Source organism: Lissotriton vulgaris, chromosome 3_2 (genome assembly GCF_964263255.1).
Source record: "Lissotriton vulgaris chromosome 3_2, aLisVul1.2, whole genome shotgun sequence".
In the NCBI taxonomy this organism is placed as follows: domain Eukaryota; kingdom Metazoa; phylum Chordata; class Amphibia; order Caudata; family Salamandridae; genus Lissotriton; species Lissotriton vulgaris.
Genome location: NC_141690.1, coordinates 288,364,504 through 288,384,786, shown reverse-complemented (window position 1 = coordinate 288,384,786; position 20,283 = coordinate 288,364,504). Strand labels below are relative to the sequence as shown.

The 20,283-nt window shown below is 47.6% G+C and overlaps 1 protein-coding gene across 1 annotated transcript in view; it reads left to right on the top strand.

Moving 5' to 3' along the window:
* LOC147725712 (uncharacterized) overlaps positions 1-20,283 on the top strand; it is a 66,214-nt gene that overhangs the window by 26,472 nt on the left and 19,459 nt on the right. Inside the window, exon 4 of the mRNA XM_086964400.1 lies at positions 18,244-18,315. Within this exon, the coding sequence (XP_086820526.1) occupies positions 18,244-18,315 (72 nt within the window). The remainder of the gene's footprint in view (positions 1-18,243; positions 18,316-20,283) is intronic.

Below are 20,283 nucleotides of genomic sequence, written 5' to 3'. Positions count from 1 at the left end.
GGCAATTTCTGCCACCCTTAGCCAATTCACCCATGAATCTGTGTTTTCCTGAACATAACAGCGCAAGAACTGCTTAAGTGTTTGGATGCCTCTCTGTCTGACCGTCAGTTTGCGGGTGAAAACTGGTGGAGAGGGGTGACGTGATTTGCAACTCCGAACACCAGGTCTTCCAAAAACGAGCGGTAAATTGGGACCCTCTATCAGAAACCATAACCCTCGGAAGCCCATGCAGCCTGACTATGTTAACCAAAAGGAGGTGAGCTAATTGACCCGCTGTGTACTTCATCGCATACGTTAGATGCGATGAAGTGACCCATTTTCGTCAGGTAATCTGACTACGATGATGGCAGTTTTCCCTTGGTCTTTGGGGAGTCCAACAATGAAGTCCACTGAGAATCTCTCCCATGGTTTTTCAGGTGTGGGCATAGGTTGTAACAGTTCTTGCGGTTGTTGACGATCTGACTTCATTCGGGCACACGTAGTACACTCCTTTACCCATCGGCTAAGATCTGGACGAATGGAAGACCACTAGAACTGTCTCAATGCCTTTTCAAGAGTTTTCACATACCCCGTATGACCAGCACAAGGGGACTCATGACACCAAGAAAACACTGTTCTCCTCAAAGCGTTCGTAGGCACGAGCACTTGTGTGCCCTTCATAGGTACGCCTTGCTTTACTTTCCACTCCTTGTGATGCCTCAGCCAGGTTCTCCATACATAAGTTTGTGCTCCTGATTTTATGACCAATAAGAAATCCCCTGTTAGAGTGACACCTAGAACTTTGGAAGGCTCAATGAAAGCCCTAATTGGTTTGGTGGTATGCATCTCGGTTTTCTGGTCTGGTTAGAGCGTCCACCTTCTTATTTCGAACACCAGGTCTGTATGTGACTATGAACCGGAATTCTTCAAAAAACAACATCCATCTTAACTCCTGAGGAGTCAGATGACTTGCCGCACGCATGAACTGCAGATTCCGATGATCTGTATACCTGTCACTTGGTGTTTCGCACCCAGCAGCCAATGTCTCCACTCTAAGAATGCATCCCAAATCGCCAGTAGCTCCTTCTCGGCAATCGTGTAGTTTGTTTCCGCTGGAGTCAATTTCTGTGATATAAAAGCGATCGGATGCAGGAGTCCGGTGGTTTCCATTCTTTGGGACAGCACAGCTCCTAATGCAACTTCGGATGCGTTGGCTTCCACGATGAAAGGGAATTCAGGATTGGCGTGCGTCAGGACCAGAGCCGTAGAAAAGGCGGCTTTCATCTGGTCGAAAGCATCCTGTGCTGCCCTATCCCATGTGAACGGAACATTCTTCCTTGTGAGTCTGGTGAAAGGTGTTACCATCGCAGAGAATCCCCGAATGAATCGCCTATAAAAGTTAGCGAATCCCCACAGGCGCTGAATATCCTTGATATTACAAGGGCGAGGCCCCTCCATCACAGCCTTGACTTTTCTTTCAGCCATGACCTGACCAGACGGTGTGAGCATCACGCCTAAGAATTCCACTGTGGTAACGTGAAACTCACACTTGGTGATCTTGCAGTACAGATGGTTAGTCATTATGGCTTGTAACACCCGACTCACGTGTTCTACGTGTTCTTCAGTTGTATTCGAATAGACCAGAATGTCGTCAATATATACCACGACATAATGGTCGAGATATTCCCTCAATACTTCATTTAAGAAGTATTGGAATGCGGCCGGGGCATTACAAAGCCCAAAGGGCATTACCAGATATTCAAAGAGCCCGTACCGTGTTTTGAACGCCGTTTTCCACTCGTCCCCCTGGTGTACGCGAACAAGGTGGTAGGCGCCCCTCAGATCAAGCTTGGTGTATATTTTGGCGGCTCGTACTTGTTCCAACAAAACAGGGATTAGTGGCAGCGGGTACTGGTTCTTCACGGTGATAGTATTGAAAGCCCTGTAATCAATGCAGCACCTTTTTTCCCCGTTGGCTTTCGGGATGAAAAACAGCGGTGATGCAGCCGGAGATCTGGAAGGCCTTATGTATCCTACTGCAAGGTATTTGTCCAGGTAGGCACGTAGGATTTCATTCTCTGGCACTGTGAGAACATAAATTCTTCCGTTCGGGACCACAGCCCCTGGGACAAGATCGATTCTGCAGTCATACGCCCTGTGGGGCGGGAACACCTCGGCCTGGGTATCGCTGAACACCGCTTCATATGCCAGATAGCAGGTCGGTAGCGACACATCTTTTTCAGCCGCCATGGCCAAAGCCTGCGAGGGGCCTTCAAACACTGAAACACAATGTTCCATGCAATATGAGGATGTGAACTGTACTGTTCCGGAGGTCCAATGTATGGAGGGTTCGTGTTTTTGCAGCCAGGGAAGTCCCAGGATGACACCGTACTGCTGTGCATTGATGATATTGAACGACATTCTTTTACGATGGTATCCATTATGGGTAAGTTCGTACTCAGGGGTGTGATATTTTATAGGTCCGGCTTCCAATTCTTTTCCGTCCACCGCGTACACAGTTTTGGGATGATTCTTGGTTATAAGATGTACTCCCAGTCGTTCTGCCTCTGCAAAGTCCATAAAGCAACCTGTTGCGCCAGAATCCACCATGGCACTGATTTCTTTTTCTACAGATGCGATGACCATAGTCCTGTCAAGAAACAAGTGCCTCTTCTCCTGAACACAGCCTGGCGTTATGGAAGGGATAATGTGTTTGCTTGATGGTTCCCCGTCGTCCACCCTGAAGCTTGGTAGTTTTGCGGCCCCTTGTTCGCTGTTCCTGCAACAGTTTGTCCGTTTCTGAATCTTCCAGGCTTAGGTTTCACCGGACAGTCACATAGGAAGTGTCCCTTTTTGCCACAATGAAGACAAAGGCCTTGCTTTCGTCGGTGATCCCTTTCACTCGGCGTCAATGAGGCTTCACTGCTCCGATTTCCATGGGTTCTGGTGACACGGTTGATTTCTCCCCTTGTCCTACTCGTTCAAAAGGTACCACAGACCGGTCTTTTGTTTTGTGGTCTCCTTTCCACTCCTTCATCCTATGGTCCAGGCGAAACGTAAGCTCAATGAGAACTGAGCACGTGCGGGGTTGGGGATCGATGTGTACCAACACATCCTTCAGTTCATCGTTCAAGACCTGATAAAACAGGGCAGATTGTTTGGCTTCCGGCCAATCGGTCTCGACCACCAATCGACAAAAGCTGTTAGGGCACCGCTGACTTGGTGACATACCTTGTTTCAAAGCCAGCAACTCCTGATCATCAGTAAAGGTTTCAGCCCTTCGATCAAATGTTTTCTCGAATTCGGTGCGGAATTCGTCCCAGTCATAGAGCAGAGGGTCATCGCGTCTTACCACAGGGACTGCCCACTGTGCACCTCACCCCCAAGTAAGAAATCAAAAAAGCCACCCAAGCCTGATTGGTAGAAAACATTTTTGGTTTGCACATGAAGTGCAACAATACTTGGGTCATAAATACTTGCACCTTCTTGTTGTCCCCATAAAACCTCTCTGGGGGGTGGGGGGGCAAGGGTATTTGTGTGGGCATCTCTACAACCACCGAGGGGGATGAGGTAGTGCTCTCTCCTGCATCAAAAGGGTTGTCCTGGATCCTGTCTATTCTAGCCCGTAGTTGGACGGTTTCTGCTCTAGAAGCAGCAACCTCCCTGTTGCAGGCCGCTAGTTCTGTTTGAACCAACGCCAAAGCTGCCATGAAGTCGTCTCAGGTAGCCATTTTTCTGTTTCAGCACAACCAAGAAGATAAAAGCCTTTGTGGGCCGATAATTCTGTCAGGCTCCTTCTTCTCGTCTCTTCGGGGTTGTGCTGAAATACCTATGGCTTCCCCCTCACGACGTCCCCAAGAGTCTGGTGGATTACACAGACTGCTTGGATAGTCAGGCGAGGGAAGGAGACGAAGGGGACAGCGGGGAGAGAGATCTGAAAAGACAAGAGCAGACACTTAGAACATATGCTCAGTAACCACCCAGTATAACACCAACAACTACCCTTCTATCCTGGACATTTGTACTATCCCCATCCCTACCTGTAAAGGAAAATAACGAGGCCGTAAATCAGGAGAGAAAAATGAGGTGTGACCAGGGAATAGCCAACTGTAACAGAAGAACATAAAGCAAGCGTTGGAACTCTCAAACCATTATATACAATGCATTTCTGTAAGCTAGTCTACAACATACCTAACCATACATGTATTCACGTCTGTAGTTAGATAACTCCCTCTGGTTCTCCCCCTTGATCGTCACTCCTGTGCTAGGATACAAAGATGTACAGCGTTGTGAAGAGAAAGAATAAGTAATCATCAGGCCAGGTAAATATGCTTCTTAACATTGCCAGCTGGTAAGGAATATTCCTTTGATGCTTTGGGGTCTAGACACCACTAGACCGCTCTAAATGTCAGGCGATAGATAATGAGTTTGCGAACGGTTGGAGCCCCAACCGTTCCATTCAAATCATCACTTGGTTACAAAACCAGCCTTGTGGAAACATTAGTCACTTGTCTCCACCTACAGGGAGTTCTTTTTGCACCTTGAATTTCCCCGCAACGAGACAGCGGATTGCCTGTCTCGCCCAACGGGGAAATAACTGCTCTCTCAGCCGAGAGAACCACCTCGGTAAAAGTTGCACGCACTAGGCGATCTCCACCTCGTTTTTAGGTCGAGCAGACCTAAAAAGCAGGCGAAGCCTGCTTTGTCTGCGAAGACATCTTTTGCTGGCGTCTGGGGGAATGTGAGACTGTATCCATGCACGAGCCTCTCCCGTCTCCGATTTCCCCTCGAGGGCGCGCACGTCGCCGTGCACATCCCCTGCCTGCCATTCACTCTCAATCACACACAGCCACAGTCACGCATGCGCGCACACACACATACGCCCACGCAGGCACAATGCATCGGGACACCACACACACACACGCAGGCATACGCACGCACACTGCATACACACTTGTGCACACAGACACACATGCCGCCGACGCCCCCCACCCCACCCCGCCCCGCCTACCGTGTCAGCGGCCTCAGCCGCCACTCCTGACTTCCACGACTGCTCCTGGGCCATTCAAATGCTTGTTCTGAAATGCCAGTACCCAATCCAAAGCGGGGTTCCCAGAAGTCAAAGACAGTACACAGTAACAGTGCTTACTGGCAGCTCTAATTATACCAACCGCACTCTGACGTCTGCTGGAATTATTGGCACCGCCGTCTTCTCCGGTGCTGACTTTACTTCCTGGAATTCCGTGCCTTGCGTCAAGCACGTAACGTCTTTCCCAAGCATGCCGGGAACTGTAGTTCATGATGCGCTGTGCCTCCGTGTCATCGCCGATGCCGGATCAGCGACCCACCGATGGTCTAGCCCTGACAGAACATAAGGCTTGTGGATCCGCTTTAGAGTAGCAGAATCCGTGTGGGTCAGCACCACTGATAGACATTGTATAGTCACTGTTTGAGCTCTGATTGGGAAGTGGGTTTGGATTGTATTGTAAACCTTAATTAATGTTCTGTAAGTTGCTCGTCTCAACAAGCCATATGAAATTAGTGATATGTTCGGCTATCCATCTCTTGTTTGCTATGAGAACAGGGCCTTCATCTTTGAAACAAGCACCAGGTGGTGATGGAATACAGTATAGGGCAGCCAGAGCAGTGGAGGTCCGGTTGTCTTCCAAAAGCATTTATAGAAATGTGTACTAACATATAGTCAGAAAATAATGATAACCAAATTACTTTCCTCTCTGAGAAAAGCTTTCCAATGTGGACTTTTGACCACATTGCAGGGTATATCAAGAAAAACGTTAGCACATAACAGGTGTATTTGTAAAGCGCACGATTACCCGACGGTGTCCTGGCGCTGAATAACAAATGTTTGTTACCCAACTCAATGGTACTTATTTTATCGATCTCAAATAGATGAAAGGCTGAGTGGACCCACCAGGATTTGAACCTGTGACCATGAGGCCCCTGCAGTGGCTGCTTTAGTCCACTTAGCCACCAGACCCGGCTTAATGGGAGACAGACGTCGAAATGGATAGGTCAGATTTTTTTCTAATGGCTTCTTTTCGTTTTATAGAGTAACCATCAGCAAACTTATCTCTGTCCTCTTGGCTGGGTGTGGCGCCCGTTGTGTACACTTACACTACGCAGACTTTCAATCTACATTTGTCCCACAAAACTAGGCAGTGGTTCGTGGCTGTGCTCTCTCGGGGAAGTCTCTGATGGGCTTGGTCATCAGTTGCCATAATGGAGGCTACATCTGGACCGTCCCAAATTATGTTAGCGTTACCAATTTTGGTAGATTAGAAATAGGTTATGCTCACTTCTGTGCAATGATTTGAGTTCCAGATGAGAACATTTTTGGATCTTTAATGTTCTACCGGATATTGATTTACTATTTTGAGAGAGGGTTTGTTCTTGGGTCGCTACTGCATTTGCCAAGATGATGCATTCATTTAAGCTGCACTCCGTTCTGAGGACTTGGCACATTAGGAGCATACGCAGATCTGTAACAATCCCTTCTTGATGTAGAAAGCCGACCGGACTCTAAAGTGGGCCATATCTTCACCCGCACACCAGACTAGTGAAAAAGCAAATTATCCTCTTTCCAATAATGTCCATATGTGCTGATTCTTGTCAAGGGATTGCTGCTAGACTGCAACCTCGAAGTAAGGGTTATCACAGCACGTGCCCCAGCCGCCTAAAGGAAGATGGGGGTCACTACAAAGCCATCCGGCAAAACTCCATGTTTGTGGCCAGTTACATCTGAGATATAGAATCTTCCCTACCGGAGTCACAACAGTATACTTCGAAAAACATTTTTGTTTTGCTGTTGGGATTTATTTTTTACTTTTTAAAAAAATATTTAAAAGTTGTGTTCTTCGCACCCAAGCTGAAGGCAAAATGAAGAGGACAATTGCTAAAACAGTATTCACAACAATGTCCAGATGCAGTATAACGTGTGGATTATCTGTTAATGTAGGTGTCGGAGAGTGAGCACTTGTCATGGAATGAATCACTACAGATGAATACTACAACATTTGTTAGAAAGTTCCCCTGGCATAGGTATCAGAATGATCAGGTCAACACTTGAAAGCCAAGCACTACTCACTAGACCCAGAAGGTGTATTTGGGTGCACAAAACCAACAAACAGACCTGCAGTCCGCCCTTCCTTCCTCCTCTGCACCGCTGGCCGCCATTCCTTCTGCCTCTGCACCGCTGGCCGCCCTTCCTTCTGCCTTTGCACCGCCTCCTGCCCTTCCTTCTGCCTTTGCACCGATGGCCGCCATTCCTTCTGCCTTTGCACCACTAGCTGCCCTTCCTTCTGCCTAGACACCCAAGAGCAGTGGTCTTCAAACTTTTTTAGGTTGATTCCCCCCCAGCTCAATCTTGTTAGATGTCGGGCCCCCCCACCACCTGTCAGAAATTTCTGGAATCTGGTGCACTACATAATTGACCGCCATCTGCATATCACAGACCATATCCGGCAATTTCTGTCACCCTGCCTGCTACAGCACAAGCACTGTCCCCCCCCGTAATGCTGCCAATGCCTGTGAGACGTGAGTATGGCTGTTGTGTCTATTGAGCTCACGCACACTCCGCAATAAGCATGCTGGGAGGCAGCACACCAACACTGCAGGTGGCTTCATAGCGCACAAAAAGATGCGGTGACCACAGCTGCATTGAGCACAGTGAGGATAGTAGCAATGCACGGCTGCAAGCTATACTACTCTGGCTACGCAGCAAGTGGAAAGTTCACACTTACTTTTGTTTATTCTTCCTCACGAGCCCTCAGTCCCAAGTTCAAAATGCTCTCTTGCTGCTTCCTGGCCTTTACTCGGTCATAAGTCAGCCCCAAGCAACAATTATCCAATGGGAGGCTTAGGTTCAGGCAGTGGGAGGGTGCAGCAGACTCGGGGAATAGAATGCAAGCCATTCATTGATGATGAATTCTTGGATTCATGACAGGCTTGATGACGTCATCACTAACGTGGTGATACACAATCATGCCTGCCTGGACAGACCTACGCCTGCCTATGAAAACATACCAGCCCGTCACCATGCAAGGTATGTTCTTCTTCTTCTTTTATTTATTTTTTTTTTTTTTTTTTTAAGTTGGGCAATTAATATTGAGACCACCACACCAGGGTCAGACATTGTAGCCCCGGCCCTATGATATAAGTGCCGTTGGTGAGTACCGGAAACCACTGGCTCTAATTAGGCATTGCTTGAACCGTATCCGCGCCCCATCTTGCCAAACACAGAACTGCTAATGTACTAATAAATGACCGTGAGTGTCCCCAGAGTATTTGAATCATCCTACATGACATGAAAGTAAACCAAATACGATACTGCATTACGTGCCCTTCTCAAACCTATAAAAAATAAACACGCAAGCATTTCTCCTCACCAACTGTTTTGTTTAAAAAACATAATCATTGACACAAAAACAAATTTGCTTTAAAACTCAAATGATAAATTTGTCAGTGTACAATGTGTCTAAATTTTGCCAACTCAGTAAATGTCCACACTATCTTCATGAAGTCGTTGCATAATTGAAACTGAAGGGAAAGCCAGTTTAAAGCTTTTAACGCAGTCAATTAAGTGCACATTCTACAATTTATGACGAATTGACATGCCCATACTAATGTAATTTAAAGAGAAACTTTGCCTCCTCCTGTGAAGAACTAACCTTCCGGGACGATTCATTCCGAGAGCTGAAAAGCATCATCTGCGGTGGGAGCAGGGAGTCTCCTGTGCTGTAAAACCGAAAGCGGACTGTTTTCACGGTTTTCTTTCAACATATGGCCCATTCGTAGCTCTCCCTAGTGAGTACTACTAGAGCTGCGAGCTTGCTTGCTGGAATTTTACTCTGTGTGCTGATTATCTTTAATAACCTTTTACGAGCACTTCGAAATTGATCAACATTTTTTAGCATTGGGGGCTTTTAAACTGTGGTAATGTGGGAATTACTAACCTAGGCACTCTGACACCCTCCACACTCTCCTAACTTCTTGCCTGCCTCGCCTTGCCAATCTCAGAGCCGGTGTCTGGCGGCGGTGGGCGCCATCTTAGGTGTGGCTGGGGGAGCGCTCTAGTCGCGCCGGCCTCCCACCCTCCTCTCACCACTATATAATGTGCATCATGGCCAGACGGCGCAGCGGGCTGGCGCAGCGGGCGCGCGCCGAAGCCCGGACACGGCCCAGGGCCACCACCCCTGGTCCTGACAACCGAATCCTTTGGAGTAGGAACGATCTTGTAAGTCTGTCCACCATTACTTGCACACCCGGCCTTCACACCATAAACATAGGGGAGGAAGAAGGTTGCAGACACTGTCAATTCCGATTTAGTACATTGATAGCTGATACCCGGGGCAGCCCCACCTTGTCCTGTGGCTTGCTCAACGTGAGATCGCTACGATGCCATAAGCTTGATATTTACGACCTACTTGTGGATAGACAACTGGACCTGCTATTCCTCACAGAAACGTGGTTGGATGCTCACTCTGACCCCGACATCATTCAGGCATTACCAGAAGAATACCTGATGGTGAGATTGGACAGACCCGAGGGCAGAGGGGGGGTATAGCTATTGCATTCAAACAGCAGCTTGCCTGTCAATTGGAACTAGTCCATATGGCGGGAAGCGAAGCTGGTGTTTTTACCATAAAAATTCATGGGGGCACTACGGTGAAGGGTTATTTAATTTACCGTCCCCCAGGACCCCTGGCAAGGTTTAAAGGTAACCTACTAGACTGCGTCACGGAGATAGCGTTGCGGAGAGATAAGTTTCTGCTACTCGGAGATTTTAATATGCATTTAGAGGATCTGTCAGACAAAGGAGTGATGGAGTTCCGTCAAGAACTTCATGCCTTACAACTAGAGCTAAAGGGCCAGCTTCCAACACACCAGCATGGCCACTTGCTTGACCCAGTATTTACGAACTGGGAGGAAGTCATAGCGGCTCTCCCCGTGCCCCTCCCCTGGACCGACCATTTCCTGGTACCATTTGAAATCCATCTCCTTAAACATAAGGTGACAGACCCAACTCCCCTTAACTACCTCAGGCGCAAATGGGCCAGGTTCTCCCTGCCAGAGTTCAATGAGGCTCTTATCGCAGAGGGCCCCCCTGGAGGTGATGATGCGGATTCGGCAAATAAATTGCTTAATGACCGTATCACGGTTGCCCTGGACCGTACGGCCCCTCTAGGCCGGCCGAAGGAGGGCGGCCGTAAACAGAGAACGGCACCTTGGTTCAATGAGGAACTGCGTTGTGCTAAGAGGGATTTTAAGCGAGCAGAAAGGCAGTGGAGGGTAGTCTATGACAGCCAGGCGAAAGAGAGATATCTCGTCAATAGACAGGCATATCACAACCTAATCAGGAGAGCGAAAACTGCCCACTATGCCGATAGGATCATGGGTGCAGAGAATTCAGCGAAAGAATTGTTCTGCGTTTATAAATCCCTGGTCGTCCCCAAGTCCTCGGCAGGACTAGAGGGTTGTTCAGTTGCTGCCTGCAATCTCATTGCTGACTATTTTGGCGACAGTGTCCAAAATTTATTCAGCCATTCCCGTCCAACCCTTGGCAGGGGGAGAGTTCGAAGCATCAGTAAGTGAGGCAGATGGACAAAATCTGTTGCTTAACTTCTCCACCGCACCAGTAGAAGACCTGATCAAAATATGTAGATCAGTGAAATCAGGCTCCCCACGGGATCCAGCATCACCTAAACGGCTGGGGGACAGCTTGACTATTTAGGAGGGACAAGGGCACCCAAGGCGCAATAAGCTAAGGACCATGGGTAGGTACTATATTATAAAGAACAAGGGTCCTTAGAGCAAACAACAGATGAAGAGAAAAAAATAAATATATACCAAATGGAAATATATTGTTAGGGGAAATGTCCAGCCGGACAGTTTTATTTCCCTGATATAAAGGTAATTATAAACCAATAGAACACTGAGTGTGATAGAAGCGGGACACCAGCCGGTGTCTGGCTAACACACTAAGAAGACATACAACATACAAATTAACAGGCAATAACAGGACATCTGCGTAGAATAAAACATAAACCAGACAATCTAAAATATACACATATGCAAGAGAAAAGTATAGAACAATTTATGCATTTAGTGTAATTTTGTCGACGACGTTTCGAACCATACTTAATAAAGGTTCATCCTCAGGACAGAGGGTAATTGCCTTGAAGTTACACATTCGCAAATATATCACTAATAGGAATATACATTTGCCATAACATAAGAAAAGAGGGGAGACATAAAAAGATAAGGACATGTCATTAGAACATTGCCAGGGCTGCATTCATAAATTGCATGACTCATACCATGCCACGGTGCAGTCGGCCAAGGGGTGTGGTACATGCTAAGTGCAGGCAGTGGAAAATAACGCGAGGAGTAAGACTGGTGGCGCCGAGTATCTATGGTCCATGGCAGTGATTATGACTAGTGCATGACAAAGTGCAATGAATACGCACGTGTGAAGTGAAGCGGCAGCGAACTAGCATGCCAATAAATGCAGTGAACTGTGACAGTGCGTGACATTTGTGGGGAAGTCGAGTGGCTTACCAATTGTGTAGCACTCAGTTGGGAAAGGTCTCTTGTATTAATAATTTAAATTTGCTTGGAAGCAAGGAACCATAATGAATCTAATGGGGAGAAAAAAGGTTCAGTGAAGTGGCGCCGATTACTTCCCAATTGAAGAGTCTATAAGAAATTAGTACTACCTTTTAGGAGTGCCCTCAGTAGTAAGGTCTGTGGAGGGAGGGAACGAAATTGTAATGAGATATACAGTTAGGAAGTGGCGTGGATAAAACGTCTAGCGAGGGGATTGCTTACCCGAAGAACGATGCTCTCGGTATCCTGGTCTGAGGGAAATAAAACGGGCGGCGTAAGTGCCAATGGTCGCATTAGCCAATTACATAAAAGGTATGCAGGGCGTCAGACGCGGATCTCACCTGGTAATACAGTATGCAAGACCTCAATGGGGATTCTTGCTGGCACCGGGAATCTGCGCGGCGCCCTAATGCAAAACGGGACGCAATGTAGTGAGCAGTGGAGTCACGTGGGGGATGGAAGCCAATCGGGTTGCGCCAAAAAAGTGTCGGCCATTTTGGAATGGGAAGGGAGTAATCATTTGGCAGGCACGACGCGGTGTAGTGAGGCGGGGAATCACCTGGGGAATACGACCCACCCAGAGTCCACCAAACAGTTGTCGGCCATTTCAAAGTGGGAACAAGACCCATAGAAAGGTGGTGATATTAAAAATAGTGATTACATGCCAGTGGGTACCATTCACTCTAGACAAACGATAACAGAATTATTAGCACAATTATTCATTTTTTCATTTGTAACAAGTGCACCATGATGGAAAATTGCACCATGATGGGAAAAAACCTATGTATTTCCAGGTTCTAGTTAAAAACAATGGAAAAATGGAAACAGTTTGTAATTGTAAAATCCAATTATTAAATCAGAGAGGTCCAGTCCTCAGTCCGATTGAGCCCAGTGTGAAGACTTTTAGTCTTCAGAATCCATCGCAGTTCCTCTTTGTTCAGAAGTTGTTGCAAGTTGCCACCGCGACTGGGGGGTTTCACCAAGCAAATGATGGTCCATTTGAAGTCCATTTCTGTGTGGGCCTGTTCGGTGAAGTGCTGTACAAGGGGAGCATTCGCAGTTCTGCAGCGTATCCTGCTACGGTGTTGGCACATCCTTATTCGTGCCTTTTGTGTAGTTTGACCAATGTAGATCATAGAGCAAGGACAAAAAATAGCATAGATCGCATTTGAGCTGTTGCAGTTTGAGAATTCTCTACGCTCGTATTTCATATCTCTGTGAATAAACGCTTTGCCTTCTATAGTGCTCTCACACATTGAACAGTTACCACATCTGACATGTCCAGTGAGTTTGGGGAAGCCCCATAGTGTATCAATTGTGGTCATTTCTGCAGGGGCTGGTAGTGCTGCCCGCACCAAATGGTCTTTTAGGTTCTTAGCCTTCTTGAAGGCAAACATGGGTTTTTCTAGCTGCAATTGGTCAGCATTCAACACAGGCCAGTGTTTCTTAATGCTCTTCGTTAATGAATTAGATATCGGTGAGAAGGTTGTAACACACACCAACCGGTTCTGTGGTTTTTTTGGTTTAGATTCCAACAGAGCTTCTCTTGGACAAAACCATGCTCTTTTTGACGAGGTTTTGATCAGTCTGCGGGGGTAGCCACGGGCGCTGAGTTTAGCACTTAGTAGCTGGGCCTCTCTGAAATAATCTTCTTTTAAATAACAATTTCTTCTGAGCCTTAGAAATTGTGAGAAGGGTAAGGAGTCACGGAGCGCTCTAGGATGATTACTCTTGTAGCTCAGTAAGGTATTGCGCTCAGTAGGTTTCCTGTAGAGGCTAGTGATGAGGACACCTTCTTTCTCCTGTATGTTTAGATCTAGGAAGGGAATGTTGGTACGGCTATTAGTGAGGGTGAAGGTAAGGCCGCTGCAGTTAGAATTAAGCCAGTGTAGAAAGGGAGGGAGTAGATCCTCACTATCATTCCAAATCAGGAAGATGTCATCAATATACCTTTTCCATAGGGCAATGCCACTATGGAAAGGGTTAGACGGGATCAATATGCGCCCGCATTCAAGGTTATCCATGTAAAGCACTGCCAGGTTTGGTGCAAAGACAGCCCCCATGGATGTACCTTTGATCTGGCCATAGTACTGGCCATCAAACAAAAAATAATTCTTTGAAAGGCAAATTTCCAGAAGCTGAAGAATGAAGAGTGTAGGTATGAAATGCGGTCTTGGACGGTTGTTGAGAACTTTTTCAATGACTAACATTGAGTCATTTTGGGGAATATTTGTATATAATGACTCGACGTCCAGGGTGCAGAGCACACTGGACGTGGGGTCAAATGGATGTTCCTCTATCATATTAATCATATGAGTGCTGTCGCGTATGTAACATTGAGTAGCTGGCACGAAATCCTTAATAAAATAGTCCACAAAGAGTCCCAAAGGCTCTAGGACTGACCCACAACCAGAGACAATAGGTCTGCCGGGGGGGATGTTCTGCATTCTTGTGCACCTTCGGTAGCGTGTAAATAACCGGAGTGCGAGGGGATCTGGCATTGAGGAAAAGATATTCCTTTTTGCTCAAGAAGCCTAACTCTAGGCCTTCTTTAGTGACCAACCGTATTAGATTTTGAATCTCAACTATTGGGTTCCTCTGGAGTTTAACATAATGTGAGGGATTGTTCAATTGTCGAAGGACCTCCGCTTTGTATGTATCAAGGTTTTGTAAAACAATTCCACCGCCTTTATCCGCAGACTTAATAATTAAGTCAGGATTTGACTTAAGGCTAAGGAGTGCTTGTTTCTCTTCCAGGGTTATGTTGTAAGGAATGAAGGTATGCTGCTTCTCTAAAATGGACAGATCCTGTAGGACCAATTTCTCAAAGGTCAATATCTCAGGAGGCACCATGCAGCCTACTGGTGAGAAAGTTGAGGGAGGACGAAATGGAGTATTGGGCATGAGTACTGGTCTAGGATGGAGTAGGAAGAAAGCATGTAATCTCAATTTCCTAAAAAACCTTAGTAACTCTGTCTGGACATCCAGATAGTTGGGACGTACCGTCGGGACAAATGAGAGGCCCTTGGTTAGTAATGACAATTCAGTATTAGAAAGTGGTTGAGGTGTAAGGTTAAAAATGGGTAATGGCATCGGATTACCTGAATCTACTGGAATAGGCATTGCGTTAGTACAAGTGGTAAAATGCTGATCTACCATTGGTAGTGTTGACGTCTGGTATTCCTTTCGCCAGACGGATAGGGGCCTCGTGGGGCTGGTTTGGGTTTCCCCCTCTTGGGGGGATCGGATTGGCCTCTGGATAAAAAAGGAGCTCGATTAGAAGGACCAGGTGCTTCACTTTGATCAGAGCTGTCAGAAGAATTTGCCAAATGGTTACTCCCTTCCCATTCCAAAATGGCCGACACTTTTTTGGCGCAACCCGATTGGCTTCCATCCCCCACGTGACTCCACTGCTCACTACATTGCGTCCCGTTTTGCATTAGGGCGCCGCGCAGATTCCCGGTGCCAGCAAGAATCCCCATTGAGGTCTTGCATACTGTATTACCAGGTGAGATCCGCGTCTGACACCCTGCATACCTTTTATGTAATTGGCTAATGCGACCATTGGCACTTACGCCGCCCGTTTTATTTCCCTCAGACCAGGATACCGAGAGCATCGTTCTTCGGGTAAACAATCCCCTCGCTAGACGTTTTTTCCACGCCACTTCCTAACTGTATATCTCATTACAATTTCGTTCCCTCCCTCCACAGACCTTACTACTGAGGGCACTCCTAAAAGGTAGTACTAATTTCTTATAGACTCTTCAATTGGGAAGTAATCGGCGCCACTTCACTGAACCTTTTTTCTCCCCATTAGATTCATTATGGTTCCTTGCTTCCAAGCAAATTTAAATTATTAATACAAGAGACCTTTCCCAACTCAGTGCTACACAATTGGTAAGCCACTCGACTTCCCCACAAATGTCACGCACTGTCACAGTTCACTGCATTTATTGGCATGCTAGTTCGCTGCCGCTTCACTTCACACGTGCGTATTCATTGCACTTTGTCATGCACTAGTCATAATCACTGCCATGGACCATAGATACTCGGCGCCACCAGTCTTACTCCTCGCGTTATTTTCCACTGCCTGCACTTAGCATGTACCACACCCCTTGGCCGACTGCACCTTGGCATGGTATGAGTCATGCAATTTATGAATGCAGCCCTGGCAATGTTCTAATGACATGTCCTTATCTTTTTATGTCTCCCCTCTTTTCTTATGTTATGGCAAATGTATATTCCTATTAGTGATATATTTGCGAATGTGTAACTTCAAGGCAATTACCCTCTGTCCTGAGGATGAACCTTTATTAAGTATGGTTCGAAACGTCGTCGACAAAATTACACTAAATGCATAAATTGTTCTATACTTTTCTCTTGCATATGTGTATATTTTAGATTGTCTGGTTTATGTTTTATTCTACGCAGATGTCCTGTTATTGCCTGTTAATTTGTATGTTGTATGTCTTCTTAGTGTGTTAGCCAGACACCGGCTGGTGTCCCGCTTCTATCACACTCAGTGTTCTATTGGTTTATAATTACCTTTATATCAGGGAAATAAAACTGTCCGGCTGGACATTTCCCCTAACAATATATTTCCATTCGGGGGACAGCTTGACGACACTAGAACCATACATTAGGCATCTGTTGGATGTCTCCTTCAGGTCCAGCACTATGCCTCGGGAATGGAAATAAGCTGTGGTGCTTCCCCCTCCGCAAGAAGCCAAATATCCGCTTCGAAAAGCTGGAGAATCTGCGTCCCATCTCCCTCCTACCCTACTTCTCTAAAGTGGCGGAGAAGGTGGCCAATTTGCAGTTAATGCAATTTGTGGAAGATACTAATCTTCTACATCCCACCCAGTTTGGGTTCCGGCCTCAACACTCGACGGAGTCAGCGCTCCTCATGGCATCCGGAACCATCAGGCAGGGTGCCGACGAGGGCCATACTATGGCCTTGATCCTTCTGGACCTTAGCGCTGCGTTCGACACTGTAGCACATTCCATCTTGCTACAGTGTCTGAACAAAGGAGGGGTAGGAGGTGCAGCGCTAAAATGCATCCAATCGTTTCTATCTGTCCGAGGTTTCCAAGTCAGGCAGGGCAACTGCTACTCCGAGCGAGTAGCCTTGGACCAGGGGGTGCCGCAGGGCTCGTCCCTGAGTCCAACTCTTTTCAATCTGTACGTTGCTCCGGTTGCCACCATAGTGGAGAGTCACGGTTTGCGCATGGTGTCGTACGCAGACGACACGCAGCTGGTCATCTCCCTATCGCGTGCACCCGGTCTCGCGGCAGACATCTTCAGAGCATGCATGCAAGACATAGCTGCCTGGATGTCTGCCAACTGCCTTAAGCTCAACGGAGGCAAGACTGAGGTGCTGGTGGTGGGGGGAGACCGAGCGGCTTGGACGTCAGCGTGGTGGCCACCTTGCCTGGGACCAGCACCAATTCCCTGCCAGGAGGCGAGGAGTTTTGGTGTCTGGTTCGATTCCAACCTAACGTTCGGACCCCAGGTGAATCGGGTGGTTGGTACCTGTTTCGGGATCCTCAAGACCCTCAGGAAGGTTCTGGAGCTCCTTCCTATCAAAGCCCGCCAAACACTAGTGCATGCACTAGTCACGTCCAAGATGGACTATGGCAACCTGCTCTACCTGGGGACTCTTGAGAAGAATCTGAGCCGCCTGCAGGTTCTACAAAATGCCGCAGCCCGGTTGGTTCTCAGACTGCCCAGAAGATCAGCTTCTAAAGCCGCGCTCCAGGCCCTGCACTGGCTTCCGGTGAGAAGCAGGGTGGAATTTAAAGCATTATGCACCTGTCATCGGATCGTCAATGGCAGGGCACCTCTTCCCCTACAGGGTCTGCTGACCCAATACGAGCCCTCTCGTTCTCTCAGATCTTCTGGCTCGGGGCGCCTGTCCATCCCTAAGGTGTCCAAAGCACGGATGGGCGGCAGATCCTTCAGGTATCTGGCTGCATCTAGCTGGAACAAACTTCCTGTGGCGTTGCGCCTGGAACCCTCAGAGCCCATTTTCAGAGCCAAGCTAAAAACATTTCTATATGCCCGGTAGTAGGTTCCCACCTTAGTACCTTCTCCTGCTAGCGCTCGCATCCTAGCGCGGGGACACGCCGTTGTGCGTCACCAAGCGCTTTACAAGACCCCCTATTATTATTATTATTATTATTATTATTTAACATGACAAAATTATGGGCAGGTCTATCCCATTGATTGGGAAAGTGGGGAACGGAGATGTTGGGGTGGAGTGCGCCCCCCCCCGAGATGTTACGCCCCCACCCGGGGGGGCGCACCCCACAGTTTGAAGAACTGTGCCCTAGAGGCATCCTTCTTCCTTTGAAGTGCTTGATAGTCTTTCGCAATGCACTCAGGCATACAGCTTCTTTGCTTTCTGACTTTCATTCTGCTGAGAATTTGCCACTTCATTTGGGACTTAGCTATTACAATGCTTGCCTGTGGGGGCAATGGGCTTTATTGTAATCTGCTGTATGCCACTGCCGGGCAGTCTGTTATCTTTATGCGTCTTTCTCAGTATGTCGTCCATATTTGTTGTCCTTATGCTCCCAAGAAAACTGTATGAAATAGTGTCTCATTGTTCTGCTCTTCTGTTTGTTTCATTCTTTTTAGTTGTGCCGGTCCCTTCTTCGACACCACAACAGAAAATTGGTTCAGGGCTTCAGGACAGACTACAATACGTGAGTAAGTATCTGCGTTCATGTTAATAATTTCTTCAAAATACCGAGTTAGTCTTGGCACCTTATTAATTGCAAAGCCTGTCATAACAGGCATTTTGTCCATGTCAATAATTTTTTTATCAGCTGCCCATTCCGAGTGTTCGGAATGTCTGCAGGATGCGGATGTGATCTTGCATTGCGCTAGTAGGTATTTATTAGTAATTGTTTTGGAGCAAAAAGACCAATAAACAGACGTACAAACATAGTCAGGTTATATCAACCCAGACAAAACAGGAAACTGCCCACAAAATATCAACAAAAGCAATATTTTTAGAGCTTGATTTCACTTTCCATTTTGTCTGATTCAGCTAGTCCTCTGTAGAAAAGAATGTGTTAGAATGGGCTTCTTATGAATTGGTTTGTGAAACCTAAAGTTAAGTCATTCATCTCCCTCTGACTTGATGTGTCCTGGGACACTGCCAATCATGTTCCTAGAACCTGTGTTCTTTCCCAAAACTGTACCTTCTAACCCCAATTGGCACAGCTCTGGCCGAATGCAAGTCCCTTGTAAAAGGTACCAAGGGCACTGTGACCAGGGAAGGCCTCGAAGGGCTGTAGCACATATTGTGCCACACCTAGAGGCCCTGTGTACACGCGCACACCCACATACCCCCACCCCTCCTTCGCCGTTGTGGTGCAGACACATCCTTGTGTGCCATGCCTGCAACCCACTGCTTATGGTATAGGTAAGACACCCCTCTAGCTGGGTGCACTATATACCACTGGTGAGGGTATAGTTGCATGAGCCATGTACTCCTACAGTGTCTTAGTCCATTCTTGGACATTGTAAGTGCAGAAGAGCCATAAAGAGTATGTGGTCTGGGAGTTTGTCATTACAAACTCCACAGCACCATAATGGCTTTACTGAATCCTGGGAAGTTTGGTATCAAACTTCTCAGCATAATAAACCCACACTGATGCCAGTGTGAGATTTATCATACAATGCACTCGGAGGGCATCTTAGAGATGCCCCCTGAAAAACAACCAACCTCTGGTGGATTCCCTGACTGGTAAACACCAGCCTGCGGCCACAAGACATGTTTCTGGACCCCTGGGGAGGGAGCCTTGCCTCCCTGAGCACAGAAACGGAGCCTTTCCTGGGCAGAGGTGTTCACACCTTCCCCAGGCCAGGAAGAGCCATCTGTGGCAGGGGAGCATCAAAGGCCTTGCCGCCTTTGTATCGCAATCCCCAGCCTCTCCTGCCATCAGGAGCAGGGCCCTTTCCTGTTTCCCTTCCTTTTTGCGGCCCCACCCCTCAGGTGAGGGAAGCAAGGTGAAGCCCACTCTTCAGTGCCTGCCATCTTTCAGATGACAGGCACTCTCCAATCAAGGTTAAGGATTGTGCTCACTCCCCCACATGGGGTGAGCACACCATGGGTGTAGTCACCCGAAGGTCGGTAGCCCATTGACCTACTGACCTAGAGACCCCTAAAACTCCCCATAAATACAGTATTCAGGGGGCAGCACTGAACCAAGAAGACTGATTCCCGCAACCTACGAAGGACGAAAGAAGACGCCCAGCAGAGGAGACTGCAGAGAAGAACTGACTTGGCCCCAGCCTTACCGGCCCGTCTGCAGTTTCCTGAGATCCTGTCTCAAAAGTCGCCTTGTCCTGTGCCAAAAGTAGCCTTGTCCTGTAGTCAGCGACCTTCAGAACCCTGGGAGGACTGACTGCTTTCAACAAAGACTGAACAGCAGCTCTGTTCAAAAGAAACTCCCAAGACAGACTCTGAACCTGCTGAGGACAAAGAAACCCGACACCTGGATCCACCACTGCACCCGATGCCTATGGCCTGAACCTGGGTGGCCCACCTGTCCCAGCAAGGTCCCCCAGCGCTCCAGAGTAAGAGTCCACCATGAGTTGACCCTTCCAGGACTCCCGGACGTCACCTGCAGCTTCTGCACGTAGAACCCCCAACCGCTAGTGGCCTGG